General features: G+C 43.2%; 1 protein-coding gene across 2 annotated transcripts in view; it reads right to left on the bottom strand.

The window, feature by feature from the left end:
• Window positions 1-26,695, bottom strand: part of LOC147683309 (nuclear body protein SP140-like protein) — a 768,218-nt gene that overhangs the window by 395,364 nt on the left and 346,159 nt on the right. For both annotated transcript variants that reach the window (XM_086943760.1, XM_086943761.1), the window contains exon 7: window positions 23,185-23,250. In XM_086943760.1, the coding sequence (XP_086799886.1) occupies window positions 23,185-23,250 (66 nt within the window). The remainder of the gene's footprint in view (window positions 1-23,184; window positions 23,251-26,695) is intronic.

The following is a 26,695-nucleotide window of genomic DNA, read 5'->3' as shown; positions in this document are numbered from 1 at the left end:
AACTGTGGCAGAGGGGATTGTACCTACAAATCTGGAATACTAGAGCCTGTTCTAAAGTAAAGGGCTGGTATTATCTCGTTGAGGAGTCATAGGAAGCTATAATTTAACAGATTAAATAAGCGCAGTGTTTGATGAGGTAAACTGTTAACCCTGCTGAATGTGGATTTGTTATAATTGAAAGGGTCATTATTGATTAATTGGAAAGTGTAATGCATCTTAGAAACTCTATTGATAAATTGTTTAGTAGCTCCTAAAGTAATTATTGATTCTAAGGTACAGGTTCTCCAAATGCAAAAGTGTGATAAGATTTCAGAAGTACAGTGACAGTTAGTAATGTAGAAAAAGTGATTATCTGCTAATGATTTAAAACGTGTAATTGCTAACCCTGAAAGTGATCTAAACTGATTTGAATTATTTATATGTGAGTTACTGTCTTGACAACACAGAGCACATTATTTTTATATAAAGCAGCACGTATTTTCATATAATTTTGGTGTAGTGTTTTTCTTTTTGAGTGCTATTGCGTGGAATTACTTTTGGGTGGACTGCAACCTTTACACTGTGCCTCTAAATGTTAGTCTTGCCCTAGGCCAGGCTACCTAAATTCCAACAATCTGCAAATGAAAAACCTAATAAAGTTTGTGTTAAAAAAGATAAATAACTTATGCATGACTCTCTGGGGCACTGCTGAGGCTGAAATTAATCCAAAAGGTAACCTTTTGTATCTAAATGCCCCTTCAGGAGTAATACATGAAGTGTAAGGTTTGCTGTCCTCCTGCAGAGCAATTTGGTGATAAGCATTGGATAAATCCAGTGTTGAAAACACCGCAGCCCCTCTCAATGCCAAGAACAATATTTGGTAAAGGGTGCCGATCCACCCATCACACATTCATTCAGATTTCTCAGATCAGCACAATGTCCTATTTTTCCATTGGATTTGTTTACCCACTACAACAGGTGACAACCATTCTGAAGATTCGATCCCTTTAAGTACGTCCTGACTGTATAGTCTTTCTAGTTCTTCCCTTAAAGCCTCTCTCATGGATAAGGGGATGTTTCTAACTTTGTGTACTTTAGGCACAGCATCTTGTTTTTGTATCATCTTATATACAAAATCCTTGTCCTTTAGGAAATAAACTCTCCCAATCTACTGCTTGATCTTCAGTAATCTTCGATATTAGGTCACTAAATGCTAAGACCTGTTCAGAATGATAAGGATTAAGAGTAATTAACAAATCCCTTTGCTGCGGCAATCCCAACAAACAAGATCCCTCCTTGGCAACATAAACTTTTGCTACAATACAATAGTCTTGCCTTTGAAACTAATGTTGGAAGTAAAGTACCCTAAAACCACATTAGGTGTATTTCCATATCCAACCAGTTTAATGTCCAAAGGTATCAATCATGTGTCTGGAAATTGCTTCAACCATTGATCTCCTATTAATGTGTGCCTAGCTCACTAATCAGCCATAGCTTTGACATCTTTACCATTAATGTTAATAACACAAAATGGAGCACCACTACTTATTTAATTGACCTCATAAATACTAAGAACAAATTCCTCAGGTATGTCATCGGATTCTTGATTGATTTCTTTGACTTGGGCAAATTTGTACCTGTACCTTTACTTGCTTCTATTCCTACACATTCAGGGATACTGTCCCTTACTATTACAATGCCTGTAGATTTGTCCTACACCTGCACATGACTTGTCATTTGCTAAGTGTCCTGATAAGACACATTTAAAACAAAACAAAAAAAATCTACACTTTGAGTGAAATACTTAGTTGTACCTATACCAATTTCACTTGGTGCTTTACTATCACCCACAGCCTTCTTTACTACCTGTACTTCAGTAGTCAGTTTTACAGCTAATTCCTTCATTTCTAACTTAATTTCCTCAAATCTATAACAAATCTCTATAGCCTTCTCTAATGTTAGCTCTTCTGGGCTAATAATTTCTCTTGCACTTTTGAGTCACTGATTTTGTGAAATAATTGATCCCGTAAAATCTGGTCATGAAAGTCGTCATATTTACATTAAGCTGCCACAATTCTTAGATCATTAACAAAGGAATCAATGGATTCATTGGGCAATTGAATCCTCCATAGAAATGTGTGTCTAGCAACCACCTCATTAACATTCTTGATATAGAAAATATCCAATTGTTAATTGGCAGTTTCATATACGTTGACATCACCCTCTTTATCATCCTCTTCATACATAACAATAGGTGGCAAGTGACTTAAAACACGTCTCCCTTCTGAACCTAAACAATGTTTCAAAAAAGCTAGTTTCTGTTCAGTATATACACTGTTGTATGGTGTTTTAGATTCCGAATGGTTTTTCCCGATTCATGCCCTTATATAGGTACAATCCGCATTGCCCTTATATAGGCATAGAAATCAAGCCCTTATTTAGGCATAGCCCATGCTACCCAAATACAGGAAAGGCTACTTCCATCTGTTCATCAAAGGTCCCAACGATTTCTTGGAAAACCAGCTTAAGAAGTTAGGGGCTTCCCCTTGCTTGAATATTGATTTCTACTAAACACCTTCAAGGTATGAATATACATTCACTTGCTATAGCAAAGTACTGTGGTTCAGAGCAGTTTGACGACCTACTTGCCCGACGCAGCTCGCTACAGCAAGTGCCGAAGGAAGCCGACACTCCAGCTAAGGCACTGATCAGGAAGCTGCCCTCCTCTGCTGAGAAATCCAGCTCCAGTGTTTCTACCTCCCCTTGCTGGGTGTTGGGAAATCGAGTCCCGAGACAGAGATACCAGACCTCCTTCATTCTAAGGTATGGAGCTGATTAGAACCTAGAGAAACCTTTGGTAGATTCTTGGCAAAAACTAAACCTATGCTAAAAACCATACTTACCTCTTCCCTCGTACTAGACTTAGGTTAGGTACATTGGGGTAGGCGTATTTTAGAAGAACCAATTGAGTATTTTAGTCTATGTTATTTATGTATGTATTTTTATATGGATTGGAAACCATACAATGTTCTTACAGTATTATTTCATGTTTACGCTGTACGCATTATACTTTGCAGCCTGCCTAACGATTGCAGCAGTTCACCTATCTTGCATGAGAAAGAAGACTGTTCAATAAACCCTTTTTATTGAAACGCCCGTCTCTCTATTTCTGTGCACTCTCTGTAGAAACGAAGCATGCACGATTGACTAAGTCAAATACTTATCTATTGTTTCCACGACTCTGAAGATACTTGTTCCAGTCCTAGGGTATCAAAGTTGTCATGTTTATGCGGTTGTCAGAAACTAATCTCTTCTTGTGAATTCGCAAAAGTTTCTAGTGACCTCTGAGCTAGCTGGCACTCACAATTAAGTTTAGTATATTCGATAGAGACCTACTGCAGAGCCTATTGGGAATATAGGAACTACACTACAACACCACCTCCTATAGCTTCTAAATAAGCTTCAAAACCATCTTTCCATTGCTTCCACTCCAAACAAGAATCTCCGGGGCTGGGTAGAAAAGATAAAAGTGCAACAATACCATCCATATCATAGACAATAACCTATTGTTCTACTTATTACACTAAAAAACTATAACGTAGCTTAATATTGATTACATTTTGATCATATATATATATATATATATATATATATCCGAATAAAGTCCCTCTAATTCGGCCGTTGCTTGAAGGCACCAATAAAGAGCGCGGAACAACACATTTTGTCAGATGCTATTGTTTATTGTTCCCAAAATGAAGCAACAGCCATGACACATTTCGTCCCTCACGGGGGACTTTATCACATGATGCGCTGTTAGCCATTACAGTTTCCTTAAATACATTGCACACTTTTTTTGAATTTTTGAATTTTTGGACCACGTGATTATTTTCTTAAAGTGACCAGTGAAATTAAAAGAAGGGTTACGGAATATAGTAATACATACAGTTGGTAGCCTCTCCATATAATCTAACAAAAGCGGGTGACTTCAGCATTTTCAGCCCACTATGTTCATTATTGTAGCTAAAGTACATGATCAATTATGAAATTGTAGATCAGATATATTGTCATGTTCTCATGTGGATCAGTATGGCATTATACTCAAACGTGATAGTGGGGATACTGGTGAGACATATTTGCAGAATTTGCACAAACTGCTACATTTTTGCACAAATAACTGTTTACATATTTATAGTTATTTTAATTATTTATGTACTCTGGTCTTATTAATTACTCTGCATTGAGATTTAGAACATGATGCACGCATATATTTTTATTGTTGTGCATATGAAGATATGTATTTATATATTTATATATTTATTACATTTGCATTTGTTGCACATTTAAGCATTTATGCTGTTTACAAAAAAACAAGGAAAATTGCCATATCAACTTAGAAGTTTCTCAAATACGAATGTATGATTTTGAGGAGAAGCAGAGTATTTCTTCTATGTTTTTGGTGGAGGTCATGTGACTCACTAAAGGGGTTGGACACCTAGCAACTTTAAAACAATTGCAGACGCTATATTTTCTGTGTGATCAAGGGTACAGCGGGCTCGAAACTCGTCGCAGAGGGGGAGTTTGAAAATAAACATGTACCTGCCAGAGCTGTGTGGGTCAGTTTCTCTCTTTTCGCCACAATGAAATTTGGAGAGTATGCTTTTTGTGAAGTAACGACGAAAGTGGGTTGTCTTTGACAACAGTACCCCCTCCCCAGAGGCTGGCCTCCTCCTACAACCAAGACCAAGAGGATTCCGGAGAGGAGTAGTGTGCGGTGGCCCCCTACAGCAGCGTGATTTTCGCAAAAGCCGAGCGGAAAACGAGGACGACTGTGTCAGAGGACCCATTGAAAACGCAATCCGATGCTGAGTGAAAGTAATAGTGCTGCATGTAGGTGAGGAGGTAACGGCTCAAAAGCAGCGAGTGGTGGGGAATGGCGAAGGCCGACTCCAGTATATAAATTTTCTCCACTCTGAAGAAAATGTCAGCCGGCTTAGAGAGTGAGCGGGAAGCAGCAGCTGAAGAATTGTTCAGCAACCTGCCAAAAACGAGCATCAGTGCATTGGGTGTGGAGGGCAGTCAAAGTGTAATGAATCAAGACGTGAAACAGCTATTGAAAATGTTGGGGAAGAAGATGAAAAGTGAAATTACCAAATGGTGGGAGCATAAGTCTCTCACAAAATATGAGGAGGTGGGACGAGTCACCCGGGGGCTGAGGATTCTTTTGGCGCCAAGCTTTGAGGAGCCTAACCCCATCATGGTGAGAGAATGGGGGGTAAGTAATTTGGTAGCATCCATGAATTTAGTGAAAATTTTGATAAAATACGCAGTTATTGATCGGCAAGCCCTTCTGGAAGATATCAATAAAATCAATGAAGAGCTAGATAAAATAGTCCAAATCTAACAAAAGGAACTAATAACTAAAACACGAAAAGAAATAAGCAAACGACTGCGCAAACATGAGGACAAAATTAAAATATGCAAAGCGCATAAGTTTGCCCAGGATCAAACGGACTACGAACAGGGGCAAATGTATACTTTTTCACGCAAATTTGAACATGCGAATAAGCTTAAATTCAATGGTAAAAACTCTACCAACCAAACAACACAACAACATCAGAAACCGAAGGAGACACAATGTCTCTATAGAGTGCATCAGGCTCAGATTACAGCAGTCATGAAGGGCTCAGTTCAAAGATGGTGTTAAATATGGGTGAAGAAATTGATTTTTTAGTAGAAGACTGGAGACAAACGCTCCGTCCGAGAAATTGGAACAACCAAACAGAAAAAGGAGGAATGCAAGGAGGAGAGCAAGGAGAAAAAGCAAAAACAACAAACTGAAGCAAAAGAAAAACAGCAATGGTTCAGGAAGCAGTGGTAGCGGATTTGACCATCAGAAATCTGTCTGATATCACTCTAATGCAGTGGTCTTCAAACTTTTTAACGCAGCACCCCACCAGTGAAAAAATCTAATTGATCGGGCCCCCCTGCTCCAGAATGATTCACAATATTTCCATTAAATTGGCACTGTTTAAATATGTCTCAATTTATTTAAACAGGAGACATAGTTAAACATTCCAGTTAAATCCTCTTAGTGTTTTAAAAAATGCAACCAAATACATGAATGCCAAACATACTATTGTGGTCAGGCAGGCCTTACTTCGTGTAAAAATACCTACAGTCTGATTAATAGAAATGGGGGTGGGGGTGTAGAAGAATATTTGGAGTCACTTCCCTTCTGACAATTTCTCCCAGCCTGATATACATGAAATAAGCTGTTAGAGATGGCACATTACAGAGAGGCTACAGCTGCTCGTTTTCTTCCATGCTTAAAACAAAACACTGCTGTGAGCATAATGCTTCTTTTGGGCACAGCCTGCCCCCCCCCCCCTGGGATCAATCGAGGCCCCCCTAGGGGGGCCCGCCCCCCAGTTTGAAGACCCCTGCTCTAATGGCAGCGGAAAAACAGCTCCTCTCTCTAGGCATCAATTTCTGCCCTGAAAGTTCATTTAATTATGCTAACACCAGGGTAGACATTTTTTGTTTCATTAGAAAATTAAAACTAAAGAAATTCTTCACGATCAAAGCTGGTAGTACCAGTCCCAATGAATTGACTAAAGAACACAGTAGTAGCACTACACCTCCAGTAATTCCAGCATCAGATGCTGAGATTTTTTAACTCTTCATGATTTAGGAGCTTTATCCACAGATCTACCACAATCAAATGATTTAGACTGAACCAGTACTCAGATCCACCTACAAAGAATAGACATTCCACAAAAGGGAGCAGGAGAGGGTCCTTTCAAATCAAAAAGTACTTTTATCCCTATTATGCCAAAAGACACCATAGACATTTTTCATGAATGCGTAATTGAGGATCTTAAAAAATTGAATCAGAGAGTCAATAAGCAACCTCGTCATAAGAAAAGCTACAATCAAATGCAATATGTGAACTTGATGAAGAAACTGGGTGATAACCAAGAAGTGATAATCAATAAATCAGACAAGGGAGGAAATATTGTCTTGTGGCCCAAGAAAGATTACATCAAGGAGGTGATGAGACAATTAAGCAATGAGGAATGCTACAAGAGATTAAATGGAACTGAATACAAGAAAGCCAAAGAGGTGTTAAAAAAACTTCTGTATAAATACAAAAGAGAAGCTCTGTTTTCATCTACAGAATTCAACTTCCTACATATTGAAAATCCAGTAATTCCTATCTTGTATTTAATCCCCATGGTGCATAAATTAGTTTCTCCGACGCCTGGCAGACCAATTATTTCTGCGATTAATAGCGTGGGTGAACATATCTCCCAATACATTGATTACTACTTGCAGGACTTTGTCAAGAATCTTCCTAGCTACATTAAAGACAATGGGGATTTTCTGAACAAGTTAAATACTATAAAATGGGAAGAAGGCTGGGGTCTAACATTGGACATTGAGTCACTATACACCAGCATCAATCATGAAACAGGATTAAAGGCTGTCAAGCATTTTTCGGAAAAAAGATCATGCGAATACTATGGCCATAATAAAATGATATGTGAGTTGATTGCTTGGTGCTTAAAAAAAACTTCTTCATGTTCAGCAAAGTAACCTGGAAGCAAGAAAAAGGTGTGACTATGGGATCCTGTTTCTCCCCCAGCTATGCATGCTTGCATGTTGGCTGGTGGGAGGAACAGGTCCTAAGAAAAACACCAAATATACATCATGCACGTCATTGGCTTAGGTTTATAGATGATGTTTTCTGTGTCTGGGATGGAGGTGAGGGGAGTGCTCAAAAATGTGGGAATACATTGAACAACAGTTCTAGTAACCTATTCTTCACATCCAATATAAGTAAAGTAAGAGTAGACGTTTTAGATGTACAAGTTTCAATCAACAACCACACTTTAGACAACTCTATTCAGAAAAGCCACAGCGGGGAACAGCTACTTCAAGCGAGTAGTGGCCATCCAAGACACCTCACTGAAAGCATTCCATTTGGCGAGCTATTAAGACTCAAGCGCATATGCAGCTCACAACACGAATTTGAAAAGTGCTGTAAAGAAATGGTAGGGAGACTTAAAGAGAGAGTGTACAGCAAATCAGTCCTTTCCAGGGCACTGAGTAAGGCACATGAAAGGCCCAGAAAATCTCTACTGCTTCCTAAAGATACAACTGATATTATTGAGGAAGATAGTCCCCGCCTCATCACTACATTCAGTAAGCAAGAGAGAAAAATAAAGCCAATTATCAGAAAGAATTGGCCTATAGTGCTTACTGATGGAGTTTTGGGCAGTAGACTGCCAGAGGCACCTACCATCACTTACAGAAAATAGAGATCAATGAGGAGCCAACTGGTGAGAATGAATCCTGAACTTGGTGTTGCTAGTACATGGCTCAAACAGAAACTAGCTTCCACAAATGCTCATCTTGCCGAGCTTGTAAATTCGGCATTAATACAACCCATTACAGTACTCCTTTTTCTGACACCAGTGTGGCTATTATAGGAAGCTATGGCTGCAGAACTGAGTATGCTGTGTATGTCCTGACGTGCACCTGTGGCTTGCGTTATGTGGGTAGCACCAAGCTGCAGGTGCATGTCAGAATTCTACCGCATCTCAGAGCGATCGTGAACAACGACAATGCCTATCTGGTCGCTAGGCATTTCAAGTCTGTTCATAACAATGAACTGAAATGCCTTACATATTATTTGATCAATGCAGTAGGGCCCCTGAGAAGGTGAGGCAACAGAGAAAAGCTCCTAGGAAAATTAGAGACACACATTATTTTAGAGCTAGACAGCAAAAGTCCTAATGGGTTGAACACACTGAAGACATGTATAATTATTTGTGAGCATTTACCTTAGAGCGGTTTGTCTATAATATAGCTAATTAATGTAATGGTTTTTATTTTTTATAATGAATGTACATTAGATGGTTTGTCCTGTAGGAATAAGTGAGATCGATAGAAGAACATGAACCAACCATAATTTTCTATGTTGCTTCACTGGGTTATACTTGAAAGCATAAAAATTGAGAAGAATTTCCTGTTTTTTTATCCTTATTACTTGAAAAATAGGGTATTTTAATGGAAGTATAGGTTAGGTGTTTTTATTAATAATATTCATTAATACAAAAACACATTTTTTGATTGTGTAGGAGCACTTCAGCACTTTATTCAGACCACTTTTGTAGCACATAGAGGAATCCATCCAGACAGTTTTTAAAAACATGTACCCGCAGACTTGAGTTGGGGACGAAAACAATGGCAATATTTATTATGCATTGATGCAGATATAAAAAAAATTGTATATCAGATATATTGTCATGTTCTTATGTGGATCAGTATGGCATTATACTCCAACGTGATAGTGGGGATACTGGTGACCATATTTGTAGAATTTGCACAAACTGCTATATTTTTGCACAAATAACTGTTTACATATTTATAGTTATTTTAAATATTTATGTACTCGGGTCTTATTAATTACTCCGCATTGAGATTTAGAACATGATGCACACATATATATTTTTATCATTGTGTATATGAAGATATGTATTTATATATTTATCACATTTGCCATTTTTGCACTTTAAAGCATTTATGCTGTTTACAAAAAACAAGGAAAATTGCCATATCAACTTGGAAGTTTCTCAAATACGAATGTATGATTTCGAGGAGAAGCGGAGTATTTCTTCTATGTTTTTGGTGGAGGTCATGTGGCTCACTAAAGGGGTGGGACACCTAGCAACTTTAAAACAAAGGCAGACGCTGTATTTTCTGTGTGATCAAGGGCACAGCGTGCTCGAAACGCGTAACAGAGGGGGAGTTTGAAAATAAACATCTACCTGCCAGAGCCGTGTGGGTCCGTTTCTCTCTTTTCGCCGCAGTGAAATTTGGAGAGTATGCTTCTTGTGATATATATATGTAAACAAGGTGACCCCTGTGCCAGGGATCCGTTGAAAACGCATTCAGCCAAAATCCACTTCTTTTTCAAGTTGCTTTTTTAACATATCAGCAAACAGCTATGCCCCAACACGTTTCGGTTCTTCACGTAAACCTTCGGCTGAGTGCGTTTTCAACGGATCCCTGGCACAGGGGTCACCTTGTTTAGAAATTACTGGCTGCCCTGCCATAGAAAACTTGCTCCGCGCCAAACAAGGAGCGCTGACGTTCTAAGTGAGGGTGTGAAAGGATATCTATCTATATAAATAAAAATGTAAATGTCTGTTTGTTCAAAATCGTAAATCTCCGAAAGTTCTTTACCGATTGCTTTGAAATTTTGACACAACGTTGGATTCGAACACACACGTGTTTTTATATACACAACATTGGATTCGAATACACGGGTGTCGAATACGCACGTGTTTTTAATCGAAAGCCCGAACAGACATATAAAAATGTCAATGTTCGTTTGTTCAAAACCTTAAATCTAAGAAAGTTTTTCACCGATTGCTTTGAAATTTTGACACAACATTGGATTCGATTAAACGCATGTTTATATATACACAATGTTGGAATCAGAATACACGCGTATCGAATACGTGCGTGTTTTTAATCAAAAGGCCGAACAGACACATGAAAATGCCAATGTTCGTTTGTTCAAAACCTTAAATCTAAGAAAGTTCTTCACCGATTGCTTTGAAATTTTGAAACAACGTTGGATTCGATTAAGCGCATGTTTATATATACACAATGTCGGAATCCGAATACGCCCGTGTCCAATACGCACGTGTTTTTAAATCGAAAGTCCGTACAGACCCTATTGATTTGGTTGCTGCGCAACAACTACAAGGGACGCATAGAGAAAATCGTCTACATATATTAGGATGGACAGTTGGTGTCAGGATGGCAGACCGGGAAGTGGGTGGAGCGAGGGGGGAGGAGTTGGTTTACTTTGAAACATTAAGAAAGGACGCATAGAGACAATAGTCTACATATATTAGGATGGGCAGTTGGTGTCAGGTTGGCAGACCGGGAAGTGGGTGGAGGGAGGGAGGAGGAGTTGTTCACTTTGCAACATTAGCGCATGTTTATATATACACAATGTTGGGTTTGAATACGCGCGTGTATATTACATATTAGAAACATGCGCTTACTCTTTTCTTTTGTTTCCATTTAACCAGACTGAGCCACAGCAACGGTTTTTATTTTTCATAATGAATGTACATTAGATGGTTTGTCCTGTAGGAATAAGTGAGATCGATAGAAGAACATGAACCAACCATAATTTTCTATGTTGCTTCACTGGGTTATACTTGAAAGCATAAAAATTGAGAAGAATTTCCTGTTCCTGGCATTGCTGTGTCTCAGTCTGGTTAAATGGAAACGAAAGAAAAGAGTAGCGCACGTTTCCAATATGTTTAATTAATATATATATATATGAAAAAGAGGACTGTGAATCACCGGGACGAGTCCACACTTACCATGTATGGTGGGTAAATCATTGTGACTAGTCCACAAAAATTATGTATGGGAACCTGTCGAATCAAGTCACAGAGATAAAGTTTAATACACCATGTATCATTGTGTAAAATGTATTTAATTTGATATGCAAATGACTGAATATGCTCTATATAATAAGGCGTTCAAATTGTTGAATGGTGTCAGCACAGGTGTGCAAATCACTGCAACAAATTAATTCCAGCTTATAATAAGGTATCCAAATTGCTCAATGGTGTTAGCACAGTTGTGTGAATCACCGCAACAAATTAATTTTCCAATTGTACCAACTTGTATAGGGTGTCCACACAGGTGTGTTATTCACTGCAACAAATTAATTCCAGCGTATGTAGTGTTGGTATGGACTTTTCCCAACATTAAAAAATAATAACCACAGCACATGACAGGCTTAACATTTCCACGTGTTTCAGTTGATTGTATCAGGAGGCTGACTTCTTCCAAGTGGTCTGGGAATACTTGTTAAATGTAAGTACTGCACCACAATAAACAGGAGAAGCGTGGCTCAGTGGTTAGAGGCGGCAGACCCGGAAGCTGAGATCGACCGTGGACCAGGGTTCGATTCCCCACCTCGGCGGGTCTTGGGCTCAAAATTCCACGGACTCGACAATTCTCGCTCTGGTGCCTACTCAACTCACGGGGTCACACTCTGCGACTCTGGGCAATAGCTTGCTTAATCTCCACTACGGCCCCTCGCGGCGGGATGCCTGGCTTTCACCTTGTGGACACCCTGCCGTGGTTTCTCACAGGGGAATACCAGGACGGGTTCCCTAAGCAAGCGCCGGGACGCTTACGGGCAGCTGTGCGCTTTACAAGTCCAGCACATTTACATTTACATTTACATTTACATTCTTCCGGGTATTTTGAAAACAAATTCATTTTTCTCTAGAATAGCCCTTTAGAGTCTCCTAAATGATCAGTAGGGAAGTTAGGGGAGAAAGTGTTCTGGTTGGGATCGCCACAACTCTAGCTAAAAAAATATTGCATGGAGGTTGCATCTTTGAGCTCTCCACCTCCCCTACTGGTTGAATGGGGCCAGTGAGGGACTGGTGTGCAAAACAAGTGGAACCTCTCTATAAAGCTAGAAAATGTCCCTGTAAGCTAAGTTAGATTGGGGGCAAATGGTGGAAACACTATGGACTGGTTAGCTACTAACACAATGAAGATTGCTGTCATTTTCTGAGTTGAGTCCACTGTAGTGACTGCACTGTATGTATCTGACGTTTCATGGTTATGTTCTCTAGTAAAATCAAAAAAGTTGATTTGTAAAAAATTCTATTTAAAAAAGACCATATATAGCATCATCTCATTTTCTTCAGTTGGAACTGGATAGCATAACTTGTATAGTAAGGAGAGCTACCATTTTAAAGTAACAATCTTACATAGAAGAATTATTATTATGGATAGGCACCATTTCATTTAACAGCATCCTCTACAATCCCACATGTTTAGATTTGACTGTCAAATAGTGAAAACCAAAGTTACAAGACAAAAAAGGTGCTGAATAAAAAGTTATCCTAAACAGATTTTGAGGGTAGGCAGACAAGCATAAGTATTCATGCTACAGTAAGCATGTAACAGAAATTGCATATGGTAGATATAAACCAATGGCAATGGGCACCTTTAATTTCAGTATGGACAGTAGATCTTTTACCTCCTGTAATGAAATCTTGTAGACAGGGTGGATGATCACATAGTAAAATATTTAATGCATAAACCTGACCATTTAGCCAATGTATTATTATAGAAAAATGCTTAGCAACAGGTGGAAAGAAGATGTGAAGAAAATATGGTTTATCTCATGGTAGTGATGAACAATTTAGAGGAGAGTGGTGTGGTACAGCTTCAGAGGAATTTCACTACAGGTTTTTTGATATACCTGTGTGATCCAAGGAAACTATTTAGGTAGCAGTAGTTACAAAAGTAATATAAGGGATACCAAGGAAATGAAGTTGTTGTGCCAAGTGGGTCAGGAATGTTAAGATGTAGCAGTCAGAGTACAGATTATTCAATGGAGACCTAAAACAATATAGAAACCTGGAAAAAATGCAAATACCAACAGTGGAATTTACAGTAGGAGGGTGACTGCCTATATTGGAGCTGTGACTTGACTTTCGATCTGGAGTGTTCTTGGTGTTGTCACTATTTTAAAAGGATTGTTATTGTGAAGGCGATCTATCTGATGGTCAGGTGGTAGAGAGAGATGGGTATATAAATAATTCCTTTCATTGATGGGGTAAAATTAAAGGTTGAGATGTTTTAATTATTTTTGCCCAGTTCCAACCAAGGTTCCATTTCTTTGAGAGAGTCTCACAACTATGAAATTTCATTAGTAGTGGGACATTTTAAAAGATGCACAAATACATATGAAAGTGGTTTTAATTTTCTGAGATCAGACCTCAGATGTCTTCCAGTATCACAACAAAACACACAGATACATGTGTGCATGTACAGATTCTCCTACTTTACTCAGGACTCCTATATTAAACAAATAAAATAAATAAACTCTGAACAGATGTAGTAGGAAAACATTAAAGCACATTTCCACAGCCAGAATCAATATTCTGATCAGAAGTTAACTTTCTTGATACTTACAAGTAAAAGAAAATTAATGTATACCTTGAAAATGTATCAAAGTATGATCAAATCTGATTCCTGCACAATGAACTTTAACTGAAGACAATGGACACCTGAATTGGCCATGTACATATAGTCATATTAAACGTTTTGTAACATTAGCGAGACAAACATAAAGCAACCATCACTGCCAACTCATTATAATGTAACCAATGTAATTTCCAGAGATGCTCTCTCTGGATACAGCTCAATAATAGACCTACTATTACCAATTCTTCAAACTATATCTAAAGTGGGCTTTGGCTCTGCCCAGAGAAGTATCACTAGCTCAGATCATAATATTTGCTCTTTGGTGCATTAGTCTCCCTCTGATGGAAAGCTTGCATTGCAGTGCATAAGGGGATATATTACACCTCAAAGGTACACTGAATAATTCTACGTTAAATTCTTTATCTTACAGATGCATTCTATGTTTTCACCGCATCATGCTTTTTTGAAGTGTTTTTGTCAAGGCTCAAAAGACAAACCAGATCTATTGGCTTTTCCAATGCCTGTCCTTACATATTGTCTCCTATTGCAAGAAGGTTATTTGTATCCTCAAAACTCAAAAATGTCATAAGCTCTTATTTTCCTTTATCTTATCCCTAATTGCCTATCTGCTGAGGACATCTCCCACAGTACTGGTCGGCAATAATGCAAATGCTACTTACCAGTATGCATCTGTTCTTGGCATGTAGGGCTGCTGACATTCATATCTGTGCATAGATCGCCGCCTAGTGTTGGGTCCGGATGATTGCACATTGTTGTCCTGGAAGAGTCTTCGAAGTATCACGAGATAGGTGGCTCCTCCCCTGGACTACAGTGCGCATGGGCATCGCCTCCATCCCCAGATTGTTTTTAGCCATTGTGGCCGAGATGGAGTGAACTATGTGAGTGATGACCATGCTATGAGCATATATATATGAATACTGCAGCTGCTACAGGCGCCGGGGAGGAGGGCGGGCGATATGAATGTCAGCAGCCCTACATGCCAAGAACAGATGCATACTGGTAAGTAGCATTTGCAGTTTGAGGCATGTGGGCTGCTGAATTCATATCTGTGCATAGAATACATAGCAGTCCCCCTATTATTGGCGGCCGCCCGTGCCAGCTGCAGCAGTTTGGAATAGTGTCTTGAGAACAGCCTGACCTACAGCTGCCTGCTGTTTAGAGTGCACGTCTACACAGTAATGTTTAGTAAATGTATGTGTGGTAGACCATGTGGCTGCTCTACATATATCCTCTAAGGGAATGTTCCCAAGGAAAGCCATAGAGGCCCCCAACTTTCTGGTGGAGTGGGCTCTTGGTGGAATTGTAAGAGTGTGTTTAGCCTTTGCGTAACAGATCTGAATACATTTCACGATCCACCTAGCAATACCAGCCTTGGAAATAGCGTTACCTTTGTGGTGTGATGCAAAGGCAACGAAAAGCTGCTTAGTCTTTCGAAAATCCTTGGTCCTGTCAATGTAATACATTAGGGCCCTTTTAACGTCAAGGGTGTGGAGCATCCGCTCCGCCAGCGACTCAGGATTTTGAAAAAACACCGGCAACTCGATTGTTTGGTTCATGTGGAATTGAGACACAACCTTGGGTAGAAATTTAGGGTTAGTGCGAAGCACCAACCTGTTAGCATGGACTTGGAAAAAAGGCTCTTGGATGGTGAGGGCCTGCAACTCGCTAACCCTCCGTAGTGATGTAATTGCTACTAAGAAAGCCACTTTCCAAGTTAGGAACTGAAGCTCGCAAGAGTGTAGTGGCTCAAAAGGAGGACCCATCAGCCTTGTAAGAACCACATTGAGGTTCCATTCTGGAGCTGGTGGTGTCCGTGGTGGAATTACCCTTTTGAGTCCTTCCAGAAATGCTTTGATAGCAGGCACTTTGAAAAGTGAAAGGTGTTGCCTATTCTGGAGGTATGCGGCCATCGCAGACAGGTGAATGCGGATGGAAGTATACGCCAAATTGCATTGGTACAGATGGAACAGGTAACAGATGATGTTCTGAATGGAAGCATCCAGCGGGTTAATGTTGTGGTTCACACAATAAATGACAAACCGCTTCCATTTAGCCGCATAACATGCTCTAGTAGTGGGCTTTCTTGCCTCCCGAATGATTTCCATGCAATCCGGGGGAAGATTGAGGTAGCCAAACTCTAGGACTTCAGGAGCCAGATCGCCAGGTTGAGCTGTTGCGGATCTGGGTGCTGAATGTCGCCATGGCTCTGCGTCAGAAGGCTGGGTGTGAGATGAAGCCTTTGATGCGGTACCACGGAAAGTTCCAGAAACGTGGTGTACCATGGTTGGCGAGCCCACGTTGGAGCAACCAGGATGAGAGTCATCGAGTGCTGCCTGAGCTTGCGTGCCACCAGCGGTATCAGAGGTGCTGGGGGAAAAGCGTACGCAAATCTGCCTGACCAGTTCATCCATATCGCATTGCCCTGCGATTGCGGGTGTGGGAACCTGGCGGCGAAGCTTTGGCATTTTGCGTTCTCCCTTGTGGCGAACAGGTCTATCTCTGGATGACCCCACCTTTGGAAGTACGGTTGGAGTACTGATGGGTGTATCTCCCACTCGTGCATTTGGTGGCTGTGCCTGCTGAGCAGGTCCGCCATCTGATAGTCTTTGCCTGGGAGATGTTCTGCCATCAGGAAAATGTTCCTCTGAATGGCCCACTTCCACATGCTCTGAGCCAGATGAGACAGCTGCGGAGAGTGTGTGCCCCCTTGTTTCTGGATGTAGTACATGGCCGTCATGTTGTCCGTCCGGATCAACATGACCTTGTTGCACAGATGTACTTTGAATGCCTTTAAGGCCATGAAGATTGCCATCAGTTCCAATACATTGATGTGCATCTTCCTTTGCTGTAGTGTCCATAGTCCCTGCACTGTGTAGTGGAGTACATGCGCTCCCCATCCCTGGAGAGAAGCGTCCGTTGTCAGGATAATCTGTGGCACAGGCTCTTGGAACGGTCGGCCCTTGCAAAGGTTTTGTGGATTCCACCAATGCAGAGAGTTGAACGCCCGACCGCTCACCAACACTAGGTCTGTTAGTTGTCCGTGAGCCTGAGTCCACTGACGTGCTAGGCACTCCTGAAGCGGACGCATATGTAACCTCGCGTGCGGGACAATGGAGATGCAGGAGGCCATCATGCCTATCAACTGCATGAACACTTTCGCTGGAAGCGAGTGCTGAGGTCTGAACCTTTGGATCAGCGTCTGCATACTGGCGACTCTCACTGAATTTGGCTGCGCAGTGGCCGCCAGAGTGTTTATTGTCGCGCCCAGATACTGCCGTATGTGGGCGGGCTGGATATGGGATTTTGGGTAATTCAGTGAGAATCCCAGATCGTGCAGGAGATGAATGGTGCGGGACACGTGGTTGGCGCACTGTTGTTCCGACTTCGCCTGAATGAGCCAGTCGTCCAGATAGGGATAGACGTGGATGTTTTGCCGTCTTAGATGCGCCGCCACGGTCGCCAGGCACTTTGTAAAGACCCTGGGCGCTGTGGTGACCCCAAAAGGCAGAACCCTGAACTGGTAGTGCTGGTCCTGAATGGTGAACCTTAGGTACTTCCTGTGTGAAGGATGCAGGGGAATGTGAAAGTATGCATCCTTGAGATCCAGAGTAGCTAGGAAGTCCCCTTGCTGAAGCAGCGGGAGAACCTGCTGCAACGTGAGCATATGGAAATGCTCTGACAGAATGTACCAGTTGAGGGGCCTGAGGTCCAGGATGGGCCTGAGGGATCCGTCCTTTTTGGGGATTAGAAAGTACAGAGAGTAAACCCCTGTTCCCCTTTCTTGCAGTGGAACGAGCTCTATTGCCCCTTTTTGCAGCATGACTTGGACTTCCTGCTGCAACAAGTGCAAGTGCTCGCCGGACATAGGACGGTGTTTTGGAGGTATGTTCGGTGGAGTGGAAGTGAGTTCCAGACAATAACCGTATTGGATAAGGGATTTGACCCACCTGTCCGTGGTGATGGATTTCCATGCGGGCAGGAACTGCTGGAGTCTCCCCCCGACTGGTGTTGTGTGGTCGGGGGGCAGTGACAAGTTTGCTGGCGGTGGAGGACCTGGAGCTGTTATTTCCACGTCCCCTGCCTTTGACGTTGTTGCCCCGGTAACCACCTCTACCCTTGTTGGTGTACGAGGATTGGGTGTTGCCTTTATAGTATTGCGTGGATTGCGACGCTTGACCCCTTGAGGTGCCTCTGTTATTGGAGCGGCGAAAGGAACCACCCCGAAACTGCTGGGACTGTAAGGCACCCATAGATTTAGCAGTGTCAGTGTCTTTTTTCATTTTTTCAAGGGTTGCATCCACTTCTGGCCCAAACAGGTGGTCTGGATTAACTGTTTGGTTTAGGATGGTAGTCTGAATGTCTGGTTTAAAGCCTGATATTCTAAGCCATGCATGCCTACGCAGTAGCACGCTAGTGTTTATAGCCCTGGAGGCGGTATCAGCCACGTCTAGTGCGCACTTAATTGAAGCGTTGGTGATAAGCTTCCCCTCCTGAATCAACATTTCAGCTCCCTCCTTGTACTGATCAGGTAAGTGCTGTAGAAGGGTTTCTAGGGTGTCATAGCGTGCCCTATCGTAGCGTGCAAGTAGTGCTTGCGTGTTTGAAATGCGCCACATATTAGCTGCCTGCGCAGCAATACGTTTCCCTGAAGCCTCAAAGACCTTCGATTCTTTGTCTGGGGGAGGAGCATCACCCGTGGTCTGTGAGTTCGCCCGCTTACGTGCGTTGGAGACAACCAAAGAGTCCAGTGGCAACTGTCCCTTGATGTACGTTGGATCAGTGGGCGCTGCCTTGTATTTCTTGTCAATACGAGGATTAATGACTCTTGCCCGGGTGGTCTCCCTGAAAACCTCAGGCGCATGCTTTAGCACTCCTTTGAGCATTGGCAATGTCTTGACAGTCTTTTCAGCCACTGAGAAAGTGTCAAAAAGAAAATCGACATCCACTGGGTCCGCATGGAGGTCGACATCATGATTGGCCGCAGCTCTCTCAATTAGAGCGTTGAAGGCTGCAGAGTCCTCTGTTGGGGAAGTTTTTGCAGCAAAAAGCTGCGGCTCATGTCCTGACTGAGGGTCCTCAGGGTCGCCTCCAGCAGACCATGGCTCATTGACATCCTCTGGATCCGAGTACGCTGGGTAATTGTACTTTCCTCCTCGTCCCCATCACCCTCCCCAGCGTTAGAGTGAGTGGGTGAGAGCTCCAGACCTTGTGGAGATGCAGGCTCCATAGGGGCAGATGCACCCGCAGAGTCCAACTTCTTTTTAAGGGGAATATGAAAATGCTCCAACACAGGCTCCGGGGTGATCTTCCTTTTAAGGAGAGAGAGCTTGCCTGTGTTGGCGTCGATGACCACCTCCCGACGCTCCTCGTCCGCTAGTGGCTGGTGCCGTGGCTTCGGCACTACCAGGGATGCTTTCGGCGTAGACACCAGCTTCAAGGGCACCCCGGCCCCATGCTTCGGAGCGAAAGCCTTCGGCGCCGTCTTTGGCGGCAGCGTGAAGTGAATAGGCGTTTGCGCCTTCGCCGGCTTCTGTGGAGGCTTTGGCGTCACATCCTTCGGCTCGAGATCCACTGCCTCCTTCCGAATACGTTGAAGGGACTCCGCGACCTTCTTGGTAAATGAGGGGGAGGGCCGGACCGGCTCGAGCGAGTCCTCCGAATCCGGATTCGGGTCAGCGATCGCAGGCACAGTCTTCGGAGCCGATACAGCACCTCCTTTTGCCTTGACGACAGGGATCGGTGCAGCCAGAGACTTTGGATCGTCCTGACGCTTCTTCGAGGCTTTCTTAGGGTCATCGACCTTCTTGGCGTCGACGCGGCTCTTTAGAGCGTCGACCAGCTTCGGCGCCGACGCAGCCGCGTCGGGCGTCTTCGCCTTCGGCTTCGACTCGGGGGTCTTCGGATCGCCCATTTTGGCGTGGCTCTTGAGATCGGCGCCCATCTTGGATTTCTTCGGCGCCGAGGCCTCTGGAGCCTTTGATCCCACCAGTGCGACTTGCACTTTCGGTTTCGATACAGGTGGTGTGGACCCCGATGGCTTCACTTTCGGTTTCTGTACCGGGAGTGGCGCATCACCAATGTCCGTGGCCGGGCCCGGAGGCGGGGCCGTGGGACGAGTATTGAGGTCTTGGGTAAGGCCCGAAGGCGATCCCTCGACCTGGGCCTTATGCTGGGGTTCGGCCCCAGAGTCAGTAGGAGGATGCTCCTCTTCCGAGCTATCCTCTACGGTGGCAATGGCCCCGTCGTCGTCCCCTACCTCCTCGACGACTTCCTCGAACTCTTCGTCTCCCGCGTCGTAGTCGTCTTCCTCCGACGCAGGGTTAGAGTCCGAAACATTTTGGATGGTGTCGTCTTCAGCATCTTCTTCAAAGATGTTCGCTGGAGGGGGTACCGATAACTGGGCCTGCAGTCTTGCGGCCCGACGTAGCTTGAGAGTCTTCTTCGACCGGAACTTGGAGCAGGCCATACACCTGGCCTCGTCGTGGTCCGGCGACAAGCCTCTATTGCACACTGGGTGCACGTCGAGGTGCGAATACTTAGAGGCACACACCGGGCACCTCTTAAATGGAGTACGTTCCATGTTGCAGTAGTCTGGAGCGTCGTGTAGGCCCGTCCGCACCGAAAGCACGCGGAAGGGCAGCAAGTGTTCGGAGCCGATGAATAAACCAACCCGAACGATAGACAATACCGACGCGAGTCCTAAAGACCTTTTGGTCTCAAGTAAGGAAAGTTAAACAACTATCGATTCCGACAGAGGGAACCGAAACACATCCGAACCCAATGGCGGAAAAAAACAATCTGGGGATGGAGGCGATGCCCATGCGCACTGTAGTCCAGGGGAGGAGCCACCTATCTCGTGATACTTCGAAGACTCTTCCAGGACAACAATGTGCAATCATCCGGACCCAACACTAGGCGGCGATCTATGCACAGATATGAATTCAGCAGCCCACATGCCTCGAACACAGGGTTCTTACGTGGAGAAGCTTTTGCACTAAGAGTTGCCCGAACCAGGCATCCAAGTCAGTAAGATGTTTCCAATTACCTAGGTGCTCACTGCTGAGATTTGTACATGATCTACAGAATGCTACCATTCAATAAACATTTGTTATATTGTTATATGTCAGTCATTGGCAAGATACCGATCAAAGTGAACGTGTCATCTACAAATATGTCTGTTATGTTTCTTTACAATAGGGCACATGCATCAAAGTTAGGAATTGCGAGTCCTTAATAGTGATTATTAAGGAATTAATTACCTATACATATAGGTTTTGCAATGAAAATTGTGATTCCTACATATTCCTTAATAGCGAATCGCAAATTGTGAATCGCTATTAAGGAATGTCTTACCATTCATTCCTATGGGCCTAGAAGCCCATAGGAATGAATGGGTTTCCATTAGCAATTTGCGAGTACCAAATAGGTACTCACAAATTGTGCATGTAATTTTAAGGCAGCAAAGAGGCCAAAAGGCCACCCTGATGCACCCCCAAAAACATGTAAGTATAAACATGTGGTGCACACACGAGTATGCACCACAATGCACAGTGAAAAATGAATTTTTTTGCATTTTTCAAAGGAATTGCAAATTACCATCAACTTGAAGTTAATGGTAATTTGCGATTCCAAATTGCGAAAACGCAATTTGCGAATACCTGATGCATTGCATTTAGGGAATCACAATTTGTGATTCCCTAACTGCATTCTCAATTAAGGGAATTATAAAAAATTGTGATTTCCTTAATTGCGAATCTCAAAAAAAGTACATGCATCTGAAAAGGCCATTTTGCGATTGCAAACGGCCTATTTTTGCGATTCGCACTGTTTGCGATCGTAAAATGGTTTGCTGCATGTGCCCCAAATTCCATTATTTGCGTGTTGTGTTTCTGAGACAACACAGTTTCCCCAATAGTACCAAAATGACAGATTGAAGAGACAGTATGGTTATTTGGAGTTATTTTAAAGATAAAAAAACACATGATATATGGAGGCAAATGTACTTGGACAGAAGAATGTTGAGCATGAACACTCAAGGGCTAGGAGAGATGGATCTGTTTAATACGTCTCTAAAGGGGCTGGCTGTTTGAAAGGAAATCTTTTTCATATGTATTTATTACCACATCTTGAATGAGCGAATAATTAAGGAGCCAACCAGGTTGTTACCAGTAGGACTATGGTGCTTGCCGAGAACATTGTAGTGGACGAACAATTTTCTTTTCCCAGATAGTTTGCATATAGAGAAAGAGAATTCCTCAAAATCACCCACAAAGGACTGTGTCCTTACTTGTGTTGTCAAATTGAATCACTCAATTTTCCAGCAAGGTTACATACCCAAAAATAAAGTGACAGACAAGTTAGAGGTTTCTCTTGGACTTGAGCTAGGTGAGCATCAATAACAAGATGCAAAGCATTGATATCATAGTTAAAGAATGGCCTTGGTGCATCTTAGGGCATGGGCCAGGAGGATCAATGACCCAAGACCTGCTCTGGATCACTCCTTTAGGAAAGAACAGCATTAAAGTGCAATAACATGAAACCCTGAGCTAATGCCAAGCACAACAAAATGACTTCAATTTCATGTAACTACATATCAGATTAGCAGTATTTCCCAATTGCCCAAATCGAAATAATTAACTTGCCAGTCAGACAATATACATTCCTAACCAGAATGTTCTCATTCCAACCCACAAAAAGTTTTAAAACAATGACTATCGTATTCCTTCAGTACTATGCATGAAAATGACCATTGGCAAAGACTGATGTCATGTCACACACTAAGATTTCCGCCATTTTCATGAGAACAATTGTGTAGTGAAGTAAATAACCTGACTTCACAAGCAAGACTGAGCTTCATTAGACAACAGCAGGCAGCTTACAATTTACTCACACTGTCTTCTACACGTTCGAGCAAGAAAGGCTTTTATTTGTGGCGGAAGGTGAGAAGTTTCCTTGTCAGTGGCGTGGCATGTTAATGACATGCTCATAATTCTGAAGCAATGAGGTGGTGGGGACAGTCTGGTGAATATGATGTAATGAAGGGATGGTACAAACACATATTTGTGAGTAATTTACTTGGTATGGTCAGGTTTTTTATCACGATGCAGTCATGTGGTAGGAAAACGCTCTTACCTTTTTCCGTTTGACTGTGGGGTAGTAGCTATCTATGGTATTGAGAGCCTGCTTTAGGTACTTGAGCTGCAAAACAAAAACACAAATGAATAAATAAGAGGTGAGTCACCAAAGCTGGTGACAGAAGGCTTTCAAAAATAGAACGCAGCTTGCCCTTTAGATCCAAAAACCCAAGAGTTCTTGCTTCAACCAAACACTCTATTCAAAACATTGACCATAATTACTATCCCTTTTTAGGTCTCGGCTAGCGTTGCTGCACACATGTGCAGATCACTCGGCGAGATTTCATGATGTAGAGGAGTTTCAGTAAAGGGCTTTAAGACCCGCCCCTCTTTTCCATTGGCCGGCGTCACCATTTATGCTAAACAGTGGCCAGCCATTGGAAAAGAGCTCTTTATGACTTTATGATGTATACTTTTGGCTTTTTCGGCCATCCCACTTGGACGGCCTCGCCTGCTTTTCTTCTGCAGTGAAAGGTTTCTTATCTTTATGCCCCATAAAGATAAGAGATCGAGGCTTGTTAAGAACTTGTGCCCTGTGCAGATGTACACTGAAACACTATCACTGGGCACACCATATGAGAAACTAACAATGCAGACAGATCTTGGCATCTAATGGTCAAGTTATTAGTACATATTACGCTTTACACATGCCACTTTACAACAACAATATGCTACTTATTCCCGGCATAAAAGCAGAAATCGTTTCTGACGTTAGTGTGGATTTTGCAAAACAGTCTTTCAACACCAAACAAAACTGCTCCACGCCATTGTCCTTTTTTATAAATGTATCACATGTGTCCCGAACTATGACAACTAAACCTCAGGTCCCAGCCTGCATTATCCGTAAAGTGGCTCGTTCTACGGTTTTAGGCATCATTTCCTCATTTGTACTTTGAAATTTTAGCTTCATTAAATGCAAATGGCCTGTGACCAATAGAGGGTGGTAGAGGATTGTAAAACGAAGGACTGCTAAGGAACTCGCTTCTTTATTTAACCATGAATAAATCGGAAATGCTAGCTTCACCAAAGCTGAATCTAGGCAACTGTAGGAACCCTCATACGCCAAGAAAAACTAGGAGCCAGGCTTATGTTTGAAGCGTGCTTTATTCCCCCGGAGCGCCGGGGCTACGTGACTCTCCTGAGCTGGCCGGCCCCACACAAAATGGCCGCCTTCCGATTCCTGTTGTCGGCTTCCGGTTCTGGCTCTGGTTGCGGACAACTAGACCATTACCACATATCTCCCCCCTTTATGCAATTGATAAATGTAACAAGAATAAACACTCTTACTTAATGTCCATATCAAAGTCTTTGAACCTCTTGGGCGTTCTCACGTTTCTTCCGGCTCTCGTCTTCACCACTCCTTCATCCTTCTCGCCTCTTTGTGTTTCCGGTACGGCAAACACACTGCGTGCCTCAGATCCTTCCCTTTTTCCTTCCTGTCTCTCTTCCTCACTTCCTTTCCTGCTTGTATTAACTCGTTTCTTTCTCTCTCTGTCGCTCCCGTCCAGTATGCTCTCTCTCTCTTCTACTTGCTGCGTCCCTTCTTCTACCTGCTCTTGTCTCCTTCCTCGGCATTTCTCCTTGGCCACCTCTTCATCACTTTCCATTTCTTCGTCTGATTCCGCTCCCCCACCTCAGTATTTTGCTGCATTTCGCCATTCTGTCCTGCGACCACACCTTGCCATCGCTGAGTAATGCCGACCTGGCATACGGCTCGAATACCTACAGGGGCGGTGTGAACTTACTCTCTCCTTTCCTTCTCATGGTCGCCACCTTCACTCTCACCCAGTCACCCTTCTCCAGTGACACTCCTTGCACATTTCGTCTCTTGTTAAAATGTTCTGTGTACGTCTCTTGCGCTTTCTCCAGATTTCTCCGTACTATTGCCGGAGACCACTTGCTTTGCACTACCATCTGCTTCCATGCCATGTTGTCCTTAGTGAACGGTTCTCTTCCCCTCAACACCTTAAAGGGGCTGTAGCCTGTGCTGCCTGGTGTGATGCGGTAGGCCCATCACATCTTGGGCAACTCCTTTTCCCAATCTTGTCCGTCAATTATGGCTGCTTGGACTGTCCCCATTATTACTCGATTGAAACGTTCCACCAGTCCATTCCCAGCTGGGTGGTATATGGGAGTGTGTTTGACCTCTATCCCATTCCTGGACATGAAGGCCTCCCATTTGGCTGATACAAACTGTGGCCCATTGTCGCACGTTATGATCTTGGGGATCCCTTCCTTTATGAATATGGCGTTCAAGAACGTTATCACTGCTTCGGTATCCACTGTGTCCTTCACTTCTACCTCCGGCCATTTGGAGTACCTGTCGATCAATACTATAGCGTACTTCTATTCGCCTTCAATGTTCAGGATGGGTCCAATGATGTCAATGGACACCATCTCCCACGGTCCTCCCGGCACAGGCAATTTCCCTAACTGTGGCCTCAACATAGATTGGGATTTGTCCGCTTTGGAGCAGGAGTCACACAGTCTCACGTATCTTTCCACTTGCGCGTCAATTGCCGGCCACCAGTACGCCTGTCTGGCTAGGGCTTTCGTCTTTGTGATTCCCTGGTGTCCTTCATGTAGCAGCGCTATCAAATGGTCTATGAGTCCCTGCGGGGGGATGACCTTGTCACCCCTGAACAGGAACAGGGGGTTTTCCCCAAGTGACAGCTCGTCTCTCACTTCCCAATATCTCCTCAAGGTCTCTTTCAGGTGCCTCTTCTCCGGCCACCCATGGATGACATACCCCTTTATCGCCTCCAAGTCTTCATCTAGTCTATAGGCCTCCGCCCATTCCTGCGCACTGATCACGTGCTCCATGTCTTGCACGGTCGCCACCATGTAGCCTTCCCATCCCGGTGTCTCCTGTTCTTCCGCTCCTTCTTTGGCCGCCGCCCTACTCAGGAAGTCTGCTACTTTGTTCTGAGGTCCCGGTATGTACTCCACCTCGTACACGAAGTCTAACAGTCTTAGTGTCATTTTTGCTATTCTCTGGGTGGCGTGTGCATGGCCATTGGATGCTAGTACCTTTATTAGGGGCTTATGGTCCGTGCGAACTAAGAACTTGGCTCCCCACAAGTATTGTCTGAATCGTTCCATCGCCCATATCAACGCTAACATCTCTTTTTCAATGACACTGAACCTCTCCTCATTGGGTGCCAGGGATATGGAAGCGAAGCGGACTGTTGATACCTCACCATTGACTGATCTTTGCATTAATACTGCCCCCAGGCCTCGGTCGCTGGCATCGGTGGTTAGTATGGATTCTGCATCCGGATCAAATCTTTTGAGAGGTATGGCCTCGCCCATTTCCTGCTTCAAGGAATCAAATTCCTCCTGCTCCTCCTTATTCCACTTGAACCCATTTCTCTCCTTCAGCAATTGGCGTAGGTAGTGCGTCTTAGTGGCAAAGTTGGGAATTAATTTGCTATAGAATTCGGCCATGCCCAGGAATGACCTGACATCTTCTTTCTTCCCTGGGGCCGGTGCGTCCCTGATCGCCTCCA

This window comes from Lissotriton vulgaris, chromosome 11 (assembly GCF_964263255.1).
Source record: "Lissotriton vulgaris chromosome 11, aLisVul1.2, whole genome shotgun sequence".
NCBI classification, from domain to species: domain Eukaryota; kingdom Metazoa; phylum Chordata; class Amphibia; order Caudata; family Salamandridae; genus Lissotriton; species Lissotriton vulgaris.
The sequence above is the reverse complement of the archived record's forward strand: the minus strand, read 5'-3'. Positions and strand labels throughout refer to the sequence as shown.